Consider the following 12,237-nt stretch of genomic DNA (forward strand, 5'->3'; position numbering starts at 1 on the left):
AGTAATAGTTTATATATTCAAACGAGTTTGTCGAACTCAATACGTAACAGCCGAGTTGAGCTCGAGCTGCTTGCTCAAGGCTTCATTAGTAGAGCCGAGCTTGAGCTGGCTGAACTCGGCTTGACTCAGCTCGTGTTCACTCCTATGCGCAACACTGCGATCTGGTAAGCGTAGGAGTGGAAGCTACATATAGGCTGGCATGGGCAGTTGCCCACACCACAAACACAATTTTTTTTATTGTTATATAAATGTTTTATAATTATTTACTTATTTATGTATGTAGTGCCCCATGAAAATGAAAAATTCTACAATACTGCCCTTTTAACTACAAAATTTTGACTCCACCAACGTAAGCGTGGTCAATCAAGCTGGATATCCTATTGGTGATATTTTTGCTTCCACGAGTGACTTGCTTCAATTGGACACCATCTTTGTTTGTCTTTCAATCTTCAACAAAATTGCAGATTAAAAAAAAAAAGGACAAATAAGCATACGTATGTATGTAAACTGCCTGGCGACCATTTGCTTTCACCTTTTCTTTGTGAAATGTACATATATATTATTTAATTTGTTTGACAAAACTGACTTCTGATTTTTTTCAACATTTATCAATTTTTTTTGCTATTTGACGTATCTTTTAACATAATTAAACCAGTATATATTAACAAACTTATTGAACTCGCAAATGGATCTACACAAAGAGAGTTGATGGCTTTGCCCATATGTTGGAAAAAAATCCTTTTATATTTGAAAATGCCAATTTATTCATTTTAAAAAGTTATACTTACATACAGTCCCACTTTTAGACTAGTGTTTTAGATTTGTTATTTTTCCATCAATCTTTGAGCTGGTTGGCATAATGGTCGGAGTAGAGGCTGATAGGGGACCAACAATTGTTTGAATCCCACGAATCCTCAACTCTCTGTACTGTAAAAAGAAAGTCATCCAAACACAATTTAAATTGTGGCAGAGGTAGTACTCAAAAGTAGACCTTGAGCCCTTAGAAGATGATGAATTAGATATGAGTTGAGTTCTTATAAGCGGTTGGACGAAAACTTCTTTCCTCAACCAGATTCCCTCAAATAAAGAGTGCAAAATAAAGAGAGAAAAAATGCGAAAAATACTGACGAAAAGAAAAAATACGTGAAATCAGTTCCAAAATAAAACCTATTCAGATGATATAATACATTTTAAATTAGATTCGATCGCTGCATCCAAGACCAAAACTTTCTAAACAATGCCCACCCATTTATATTCCAACGGGCCTGTTTCCGACTGCCCAAATAAACATTTTGGGACGCCCGATGGGCTTGGGCCGTACGATACCTATTCAAATATAGATTCTCGATATCATCTAGTGGAATACAAAACATTATATCTAGAGCAGATGTTTAGAAACAACGTTGTTCTTCTCATTTTTATTATTTTGTTCAAAATGTTAGCCTGTACGAGAATGAATCAACCGAGAGAAGTTATGGGCCGATATAATGCACCGATACGAGAGATGAGAACCCATGTTGATGAATTGATAGAATCTTATTATATCTTCAAGTTGGCATTCTTTTCCGTAAAAAAAATTCCAACATCGTAGTTTTGGAATCAAAGGAGGCACTCAAAGAATGCATTTTCAACATGTATGTCGCCGAACCAATGGATGATTGAGGGCCGGTTATTTGGAATTGAACTGAGACGAATGGTTAGTAGAAAGAGTGAAGGACTAATAAATTGCTTTTTTAATTCTTTCCTGCTACGGACATTAACTAATCCATTAACTAATGGAAAGAAACATTGGGGAATTAAATTTATATAACCATGGCTCATTTGGTAATCTTTCTTACACAACTTGCTTCGTTTTTCCCTTTGGTTGTCTCAGGCCTTTGCCCGCTCCTCCGTTCCTCTCTTTCCTAAGGTTCCTTTACTCTTTCCGTCCTGCTCAGGTAAAGATCAGGTACAACATTTGCTTTGCGTTCATCTTTAGTCGTAAAAAACTTCATTTCTTGGTTAATGCTGATTGATGTGGTTTAGAACAGAGGGCGGAGGGTGACGATCAGTGTGCCGAAATAACAAAAGAAGGGAGGAACGGAAGGTGGGTGTTTCTTAATAGTGAGAAAATGAGGTGGGAGAGCGTTAAAGTAGTGATGAGATCTAAGGAAAACCTGGAAGAGAAGAAATCACTAGGAATGAAAAGTGATACATTGGGGCCTGGTAAACGATGGGGTCACACATGCAATTCCATCAAAGGCGGCAGGTTTCTGTATGTTTTTGGTGGTTATGCGAAGGATAATTGCCAGACAAATGATGTTTATGTCTTCGATACGGGTAGGTTTCCCATCCTTTTTCAAGATTCCTTGTGGACTATGGTATAAAAAAAATATAACCTTTTGTGATGTTGGTATGTGAGAAACCGAGAGAAAGGTTGATTTTTTTTTTAGTTCTGGTTGTTTTCCCCGCAGTTAAACAAGCGTGGAGCAAGCCTGTGATGAAAGGAATTCCACCTTCGCCAAGGGACAGCCACAGTTGTACCACTGTGGGGACTGACCTTTATATCTTTGGGGGTACTGATGGAAAAAATCCATTGAAGGATTTGCATGTGCTTGATACCAGTAAGTTGGTTCCTCTTTTGATTATTGGGGTCTTTTGAATATTTTTTTCTTTTATTTTTTTTGCTGTTACTCTCTTTCCTGTTGTTTCGTACGTGTGCTTGAGAATACAATGTTATGAAAATGTTAATACGGTTTACCATTTCAATGATAGTTCCAATGTTTTAACCTTGAGGCGTCTTCCAGATTAATGCTTCTTGCATCCTTTTGTTTTGATTCTGACAGCAACATGAATAACGGAATATACATGCTAACCTAAGTCAAAAGCAAATAATGACTATGAAAAATGTGTTGTTCCTGTAAGAAATTATTGTTCAATGTTTAAGTTGGGTCGAAACTCCAAATCATTGCATTTTAATGTCTGCTGACAGTGGAATTCAAAAGTATTTCCTTATTTTTCATCTTGTGGTGCTTAAGATATCTGGCAATTTTTATCTTAATGTGCTTTAGATATTTGACGGGTTAGTTTCAGAGGCACAGGAACCTTGCATTTGCATCCTCATATTTTTAATAGAATAGGAGAAAGGTGTCGATTCATGAAGTTGACTGTCCTTGTATAAAACCGGTGATGCTTTGTACCATGAACTACGTGCTAAATATATACTTTTTTGACTGTGTAAAATTGCAGGACAACTTTAGGACTTAAAGGAATCATATGGGCATCTGTTTCTGTACCTTTTCCAACTTGCTTGTAAATATGGTTATCTAGAGTAAATAACAACTTTATTCATTCATCTTATCAATGTAAAACAGGATGGATGGCTTAAGTTGATGTATCGATACTGCATAATTTGTCTCTGAAATCTGGTGCTTTGTCTGTTGAAGTTAATAACATACTTGTGACATAATTAAGATGCCTGACCAACTTATTCTATCTATAGCTACAAATACATGGACTCAGCCAACTGTAAGCGGCAATGGGCCAGAAGCACGGGAGGGACACAGTGCAGCACTTGTTGGCAAACGTCTTTTCTTATTTGGTGGTTGTGGAAAGTCTCGTGTTGAGCATGAAGAAGTATACTACAACGACTTGTATATATTGGATGTTGGTAAATATGCTGAGACTTTTCGTAAATAGACTGTACTGCAGGCTAGTGTTAGCACCATAATAATTGATAGTAATTGGTTTTCCAAACATTCAAAGTTGTACTTCTTTATTCTTTATACCTGGTCATTCTGGCTGTCATTGACATGGATTGCTAATGATGATTTGTAGGTAGTGGTTCAACTGTTAGTTTGATTTGTTTCTGAATCATCTTTATTTCTTTTATTCATTTTGGAATTTGGATTTACTTAGGGTGACTAAAAATCAATTCCAGTGGAAGCTCCCATAGGAATTCCTCTGTTCTGCAAACTTCTTTAAGGAACATGGAAATGGCCCTTCAGGTGTCACATCATTTCATGGAAATGGATTTTTGCATTTTTGGCTACACTTGAAAAAATAAAAACGTTAAAATTTCAAAAGGCGCTACTGTATCAGATGCAGTGCATTGTTTTCCGAGGATATGGGTGCAGCCTCAGTTGTTGTCATTTGACTAACCAAGTTGAAACCGATCTCTTATAGGATTTTTTCAGCCTGAAGTTTTGCTGGTTTAAAAGAAAAGCCTTGTTCAAACATTTTTTTCCAAGTTCACTCAAAATTTCAACACTTTGCAAAAATATTACAAGTAGTTATCTGCGCGACTGCAGAACACAGAAATGCTAAGATATCCATGTAAATTAGAATATCTAAGAATCTTGCTTGAAATTGTGGTGGAGTGTTCATTGTTTCTGATGATTACAATGCCTTTTCAGGCAATGATCACCTTCTCATCAACAACAACAATGATTTCAAATGTCCTTAGTATCAATATTTTCAGTCTTCCTTTTTCTTTCACAAAGCAAATAAGCTTGTTTATAAAATGAAAAAATTGAGTGCATATTGAAGCAGGAGAGAAATCACTTTCTGGTAGGAAAAGGAGGCAACGGATGGTAAATGTAATGACCCATCCCAAAACTATCTGAACTTCCTTACTGGTGGATCTCAACCTATTATTTTGTCTGCTTCAGTTTTGCGTCAGAAAAGACTGCTAGCCTGCCAGTTGGGAATAAATAACTAGGCTCAGTTGTATGAAGTTTCCATTGGCTTCAATTTTTTTCAGTGTTGGACTATGACTAAGTCATCTCCCCACATGGGATGTCATTTAGAAGGTAAGCCAACTTTTTAGATCTGAATCTGCCTAGCTTGCATTAACATCCAAAGTCAATCATAGATGACAAAATAAAACAGAACAGCAAGCAGAGCTTCATTCACCTGATGCACAAACTTGGTGGTGGAGAGATTTAAGTGACTGTCCTGATGTCCATTGCCAATTTGAACATGCTGCAACCTTGAACTCGACATAATCTGTTGAAAACTTGCAAATGATAGTTGAACTGTTTTTGTTATGACTGTGGCCACTGAAAAATGCAGCAGTTCAGGGCCTTCCTTCTTCTGTTGCTCATAAATTTGTGCAAGTTCTTGCTCTTCACACTTCTTAAATCCAATGTGATGCTTTTGAACCTTAAGTTTCTCTGAGCTATCTTCATCTTGCCTAGAGCCTCAAGCTGTATCAACCATCCACGACCAAAGAAACCAGTACTGGTCAACAAATGAATCCAAAAATATTTCATTCACCCAGATCTGTTTGCACACACTAATTGAGCTAGTCTGTAGATATTCAAATGGATTTTTTTTCGTATCCCCCAAAGCCAGTTTGTTGTCATGAATCTGAGATTCTTCAGGCTGCCTCTATCATTCTGAAGACTGTCCTGTAGCTGCATCCTCCAACAGGCAAACTTTAGCCCCAACCCTTGGCATCTAGAAAGATCTTCTGGACCTTTCTGACTGAAATTTCAAGGCTCATCTGCCATTCAAGGAAGATAAAGACCTAGATAAGGAGTGAGAAGTCAGTGATATCAATATTCAAGCCAAACTTGTAAGACCTACAAAGCTAGTACACTTGAGCTTCATCTATATGAAAGAGCAAAGTAAATGTAGTAATTTCTTGCTAAACCAGCAACATACAAGCTTTGAATGAGAAAACCGTTTCCTGAAATCCGTACTGCCCCAGATCTTGAACTGGGTACCTCATGACATATTCTTTGATGAGATATTAGAATGTGTGTCTATTACTTGGTAATGTAGTGTAGCAGGGTAACATGGATTCTTTTTGGAATGCAGAATTCTAACCTCAATGTACTGTTCTTCCACGTTCTAACAGAGAGCTTTGTGTGGAAACGTGTCTTAACAACTGGCATTCCACCATCAGCTCGAGATAGCCATACCTGTTCATCTTGGAAGAATAAAATTATTGTGATTGGCGGTGAAGATGCATCTGATTACTACTTGTCTGATGTCCATGTTTTAGATACAGGTGATGATCTTTTTTCTGCAGTGTTGTTTCATCAATTTTACAGGAAAAATAGACTTTGGGATGTTCCTATTCTGAACTGTCCTGAGTTAACTACCAGTTTACGTGTAAACTTGGGAGGGTTTGCTTGGGAATGGAAGATAGCATTTTCTTTATCTACTTTGGACCCAAGTCCTGGACTTAGCTAGATCTGCCATTTCATGCTAAGAGATTAAGAACCCTTTTACCATTTATCTGAAGTGTTTGTATGCACTTATTGCTGTCATATTTGTCTCTAGTTCTGTATTATGAAAATGATACAGAAAATGTTCTACAGTGTTCAACAGTGAGGATATATCATTTGCAATGGCGAAATGAGTTGTTGGTTGTTGTCATGGGTGGATCTTTAAAATGTATGAACTTTTCTATTTTTTTTGACAGATACTCTTGTTTGGAGAGAGCTAAACACTTCTGGCCAAATATTGCCTCCTCGTGCTGGCCATTCAACCGTAGCACTTGGAAAGTATTTGTTTGTGTTTGGAGGATTTACTGATGACAGAAACCTTTATGATGACCTCCATGTGCTAAACATAGGTGCGTTTTGGTTTTACGACTCTAGTATTTGTGAAGTGTGATGTTGATATTTTTGTGGGACTGTATGTTATAAACAATCTGTTTTGCATGAAAATCCTGGTTGTCAACTTTTTCTTTATGATATTTCTGATGTTTCACAGGGTGACGATGTGAGTTTTATCACAGTTGAATGCTATAACTCAAAGAAGTTAAGAAAGAGTAACAAAACTTTTTCTGGTCATTTGATGGTGCCTACTCTGAAAAATCAACCAAATTTCTAGATCCCATCACAAGCTAATACATCAGATTTTGGTTTATCAATTATGGGAGATAATGGCTACTTTTATCATTTTCTATGCTTTGCTAAGGTTTAAGCATATCCCAATAAGTAGTTGGTTCAAATATGGAGAGCAATGGGGATGCAGAGGAAATCAAAGTAGCTCAAGTGGTTAAGGATTTTGTGCTGGAAACTCAAAATACCCTGTAACTTAAAAGATGAGTTAAACAATCATTACAATCTCCTTGATTTCTGTAAATTGTTAATTGGAACTTTACTCTTGTATGAATGTGACATAGTTGTAAGTCGAATGAGATGTGTATTCATGCTAACCAAGCTGGTGTGGTTGACCTACGATGTTAGGTAACAAGACAATTAAAAAAGTTGTGATGTTTTACTGATGTATAGCTGAACTATGTTTGTAGTTATGCTTCACAAGAAATGACTATTCCGTTCAAATGTTGGGGGAAGTAGCTTTAATGGCATTAGTCAAAGCCAGTAATTTGTATTATCCTTGATAGTCTTGGGCATCATCCCATCTTTTACCTGGAACTTTTTGTGTTGCTGCTGGTCTTTGGCTGTAAAACAGCGGCAGTGTCATTTGTGACTTTTCCTTTTGTCCATGGTTCTCCTTTTTACTGCCGTAAAATATTCTTAAGACTAGCTTAAATGCTGCCTCTAGTTCTCGGCCTATCTGTTCATGACTTTCATTTGTTAATTCATCAATCTGGCAACATGTATACAGACACATGCATTTGGAGCAAAATTTTAAGTACAAGTCAAGCACCTTCAGCTAGGTTCTCTGTAGCTGGGGACTGCTTGGATCCACAGAAGGGCGTCCTTGTTTTCATAGGAGGTTGCAATGAGAATCTTGAGGCTCTTGATGATATGTACTACTTACATACAGGTTTGCCAATCATGCAGCTTCAATGTTTTGGCTTTGTCTACATGTTATTCATGCTATTTAAAAGTGCATAGTCTCTATTTTTGCTGCCCTTCAAAGTAGATATATTTTCTCTTCTTCATTCTTGTTCCATGACGCTCTCTTCACTTTTCTGAAAGAACAGATATATCTATAGGACATGGGAAGTATGATCACAGGCAGGAAAAACTCTCATTACGAAAAGAACTGAAAAGAAAGCAGAGAGAACAATATCTCAATTCTGCGAAATGGGTGCCTGAAATTGATAAAGCTTTACATACTTCATTCTCTTCTCTCAAGCATGAACAAACAGGTAAGCAGCCTGCCCTGTCCATCGGCAATTTTATCTTCTCCTAAAACCTTTTAGATGAAAAAAATCGAGTTTGACATTTCCAATGTATATGAAGAAAAAATTTCTGTTTGCCTTGAATCTTTATTGAATCAGAGTTGCACTATTCAATCTTATTTGTTCCTTTACCAGGGAATCATTTTATAAGAATTCATTCTTGCGGGCTTTCAGGATTTTTTTTGAAACATTTCCTTTATACTGCTTTTTGTATAGTGATAGTCCTTTTTTGTGTCATTTTCTAGATTTTATTCTAAATTATATGATTCCTTAGCTCTCGTTTGCCAGTTATTTGGCTTTGTTTGTTAGTTAGGTCCTTAATTTAAAGTGGCTCAGTAGTATAATCGACGTTCTTGTGTAAGGCCAGCATAAGGTTTTTGTATGAAAACAGACCTGTAATTCTTCTGAACCTTCTGTAAAGTTTAAGTCTTGACACATAAATAAATGTGATTCTCCTTGCTGCTGATGAACTTGGTATTCCTGGCAGCTTGATTGATTGTATTTTTCTGGTAAAAGGAAAAATATTCCTCTAATCTTGCATTTTTACTAAAAATTAGGTGATTAACTTTTAATCATCATCATGAACATGCACATTCATCATGTTTGGGTCATCACTGATGAACATGTTGATTCCTACAAAGATGCATGACATTTGATAGTTAAATTTCAAAAAAGAAATGAAAATTAAAAGCTCCTTGAGAATCTCTATGCATGTACGGAAGAGGATTCCAGCAGATAGTTTGCACTACCACCATGGATGGAGGTAATCATATTGGAAATTTGCCAATGAGAGCACATAAATCAGAATATGCTTCCACTTGCTAGATTTAGCTTAATTTGGACATATTTTCTACGGTTCAATAGGGTCATCCAGGTTAGAATGGTATGTATAGAGTTGCTGGGAATGAACTTCTAGGATCTCATTATCGATGCTAATTGTCAATTCTGATTAGCATTCAATAGTGATTGGTCAAATTATTGTTGACATTACTTTTCTCAGAAGTGATCATACAACTGGGAACCATAACTTGGGATGGAATATAAGTTCTCCTGGCAATGCTTTAACATAAGTATCATTACTCATGTTTTCTGTACAGGGTCCTTCCTTTTTTCCAATTACTATATTAAGTGCACTTAAGAAATGGGAAGGATGGTGGCAAGTTGCGAGGAGATTATTTTCTCATGCATTTGTTTGTCTGTCATGTCTATTATACATCACAGATTCTATCATTCTAGTGCACTTTCCCTTGTTATACTTTTAGCACTCAGGAATTTTGTTGATGAACCAAGAGTTAACCATTTTGTCTTTTCTGTTATTCTCTTTCTTTTTACTCTGCTTGTTAATGTTTTGGTTAGCTCAAGGGGAGGTTATCAGCTTATGGAAATTGGCTGCAATTTGCATTAGCTTCTTTTGACTGATAAGATTTTCGTTACTTATCAAGTATTTCTTAATCCAGGTGCTGAAAATTGTTCATTATATAAATCTGACACTGGAGAGACAACATTTGAGGCTACAATTACAGATGTTCTACATTATGGTTACAAAATTGAAACGAATATTGGTGGAAAACCTTTACGTGGCATATTGTTCTCATACTCACCAAGCTTGAACTTTTCTCATCATGCTCATGTCAGTAGGTACGATTAAATGTGACATATTAAGCAAGGAATTCATTATTTATGTCTTTTGGGTTCTTCTGTTCTTCCAAAAAGTTTGATTTATATTTCTACCAGAAAAAGGATATCTAAAGCAAGGGATGCTGCTGAAGGAAGAGATAGCAGCAGACAGAAAGAATTTGATGGAGCCATTGGAAAAAGAGAGTTTTTAGGGGTTCCTAATGTGAATGAATCTACAATGCAAGAGTCAGCATTGGAAAATCTTCCTTCCCTGTCCAATGGCTCATCTCCTACAATAAGCCATTCAAACTTGGTAAGCTTCATTGTGATTTTGTCTTACATGAGTCGCTTAAGGTTGTAGACACAAATGGATTATGATCTTAACTCCAGTTCGTCACTTAATTACAGGGTTGCCTGTAAATTTTAAGGAGAAGATTGCTGACTAAACTTTTAGTACATTAAGGCAAATGTGGACTTCTTGTTGTGGTCTTCAGCTAAACTTGTTTTTAACAAAATAACATGCTATAGTTGGGACTGATATCCTGTTTGACCGAATAAGTTGTATTTTGGACGGCACGATGAGTCTACTGGAGCTTGACTCATTAAGTGAGTTGAGTTTGAGCTGAAGAGTAAATCCACTTTTAAACAAACAAATCATGTTTGAGTTATCCAAGCTCGGGTTATTTAAGCTCAGTTAAACTCGCAGAGGAACACAGAAAAACCTGTGGATACGGTGAGTGAGTTTGTTTTTTGCCAAAGTCTGCACTTCAGTTCAAAATTCTCTCATGTTTCTAGGATATGCGAAAAAACTGTATTTTTTATCCTCAGCATGCTGAGCTTGGGCCACAAGCTTAGCCAAGCTGAGCTCAAGTCCATCTTGAGCTGGGCCATCTAGCACTTGACCGGAGTTTGTGAAAACCCCTAATGATGTGAAAGTCTATGGAAAGATGGAGTAGATGAATGCCACTTGGGCATGACCATGGGTAGTTCCAATTTAACTTGGGTAAGTCCAATTTAACTTGAGTAGTTCCAATTTAACTTTTGTCATGAGAAATATCAATTGGGGCCAATCTTTTGCCTCCAATCTGAGACCAAATTTCTTGATGTTTTCTGCACTTTATATAAAACTGCCAAAAAGTGAGACCAGGTTAATGTTCTGATCCTTGGAAGTTTTTCTGTTTTCGGGTTCCTTTCTTGAGCAAATGACTTGCTCTCAAAGTTGTAGCCATCTGTTCAATTGAACTTTAATTAGCTCAATAAGGACAGTTTTAATGTGGGTCTCTATCTAGTGGTTTTGAGGGAAATTGCCACATATCAGCGGATTCATATCAGCCTTAAAGGCCAAATTTCCTGTAACCAGAGTTTGCGGTTATATTCTTGTATGAAATAGTACGGTAATTTGCTATTTCATGTTGAAAAATATGTTGTAATACTAAATTGCTCATTTTCACAACCAGATCCATGAAAATAGTGAACCAGATTTTGTGCTTCAGCCTGCTCAAGAACCTCAAACTTCAGCTGCTGCAAAAGAAGCTCCTTCAACAAACTGTGTACTCCCAGAAGGAGAAACTATCTCTACATCCTCAAAGCAGGGTATGTGGAAAGACAATTGAATTACATTTTTTGTTGCTGATGTAGAAGGGCCAAATATCAAATTGCTTATATTTATATCCATGTCCTTTCTGCGAGTTCATCAATTTGTTTCTTCACCACATGAATATTTTCTTAGGTGTGATCTTTTCCCAATCATCTTAGAACTCTTAACATGTCTGGAGTAGCTAATTTCAACCCCCACATCCAGGTTTATGCTGAGCCTATGTAAATGATTTAGAAACAGCAACCGAGGAAGAACTAACACAACGGGTGGTGCACTACTGGGGGTGACTAAAAAGTTTGTGGACATAGAAAATTACTTGAAATTACTATTGATCAGGGTGGTAGCAGATAGCTGGTATGGTTTCATCCAATTTTGCCGATCTCCATGCTGCGAGTCAAAGGGGAGCATGCACGACAATCTTGATTTGGCATCAGCAGGGGATCCTGTACCAAGCAAGCTGTTGATTACCAATGTCTCCTTTTTACGCTGTATTTTTATCCAAGGAAGCAAATGTAGAATTCCCAGAAGGGAAAGTTCCAATGTTAGCATGCATTTTGAAGTTATTGTTGTCTGTTGTACTTAAACCTCAGTATTGTATCCAGGAAATTGCATGTACCAAGAGTTGTAGGTGAAATGGAAATTTGTTCCATGATGAGCAAACTGGTTTATTAGGTTTGGGGAAAGGATAAATTTTAATAGGTAAGGTTGGGAAAAATGGTTAAGATGGGAGGATCTATTTAATCTCTTCTAGCCAAAATGCCGCATTTAGACTAATGGATAACTCTAGATGGTGGAAGCTTGAAAATAAAGGCTCCCACATGAAAGAGAAGCTTGAAAATCTTTACGCGAGAGAGAGAGAGAGAGAGAGAGAGAGAGATAAAGAGAGAGAGAGAGTTTTCGCTAGGTGAGTTCACTAATTCTGGTGTCATATGTC

General features: G+C 36.9%; 1 protein-coding gene across 3 annotated transcripts; it reads left to right on the forward strand.

Annotated features, from left to right (window-relative positions):
- Positions 1 to 1,842: 1,842 nt before the first annotated feature.
- Positions 1,843 to 11,963, forward strand: LOC116259655 (acyl-CoA-binding domain-containing protein 6-like). 3 transcript variants are annotated; one of them, XM_031637515.2, is made up of 12 exons: positions 1,843 to 1,937; positions 2,031 to 2,319; positions 2,433 to 2,603; positions 3,482 to 3,649; positions 5,843 to 5,995; positions 6,413 to 6,565; positions 7,567 to 7,728; positions 7,889 to 8,056; positions 9,547 to 9,727; positions 9,824 to 10,019; positions 11,164 to 11,299; positions 11,508 to 11,963. In XM_031637515.2, exons 2-12 carry the CDS (start codon positions 2,112 to 2,114, stop codon positions 11,516 to 11,518), a joined length of 1,707 nt encoding a protein of 568 aa, XP_031493375.1. In that variant the 5' UTR covers positions 1,843 to 1,937; positions 2,031 to 2,111; the 3' UTR covers positions 11,519 to 11,963. The 3 variants fall into 3 exon arrangements, with proteins under 3 accessions (XP_031493375.1, XP_031493377.1, XP_031493376.1); XM_031637517.2 differs by having other exon boundaries at positions 2,454 to 2,603; XM_031637516.2 differs by having other exon boundaries at positions 1,849 to 1,948.
- The last annotated feature ends 274 nt before the right edge of the window (positions 11,964 to 12,237 follow it).

Source organism: Nymphaea colorata, chromosome 8, assembly GCF_008831285.2.
Source record: "Nymphaea colorata isolate Beijing-Zhang1983 chromosome 8, ASM883128v2, whole genome shotgun sequence".
Lineage (NCBI taxonomy): Eukaryota > Viridiplantae > Streptophyta > Magnoliopsida > Nymphaeales > Nymphaeaceae > Nymphaea > Nymphaea colorata.

Coding starts and splice junctions, on each gene's coding strand:
- LOC116259655 (XM_031637515.2), top strand. CDS start 2,112: ATGAGGTGGGAGAGCGTTAAAGTAGTGATGAGATCTAAGGAAAACCTG. Junction 2,320..2,432: donor TGTTTATGTCTTCGATACGG/GTAGGTTTCCCA, acceptor TTTTTTTTTTAG/TTCTGGTTGTTTTCCCCGCA. Junction 10,020..11,163: donor CAATAAGCCATTCAAACTTG/GTAAGCTTCATT, acceptor TTTCACAACCAG/ATCCATGAAAATAGTGAACC.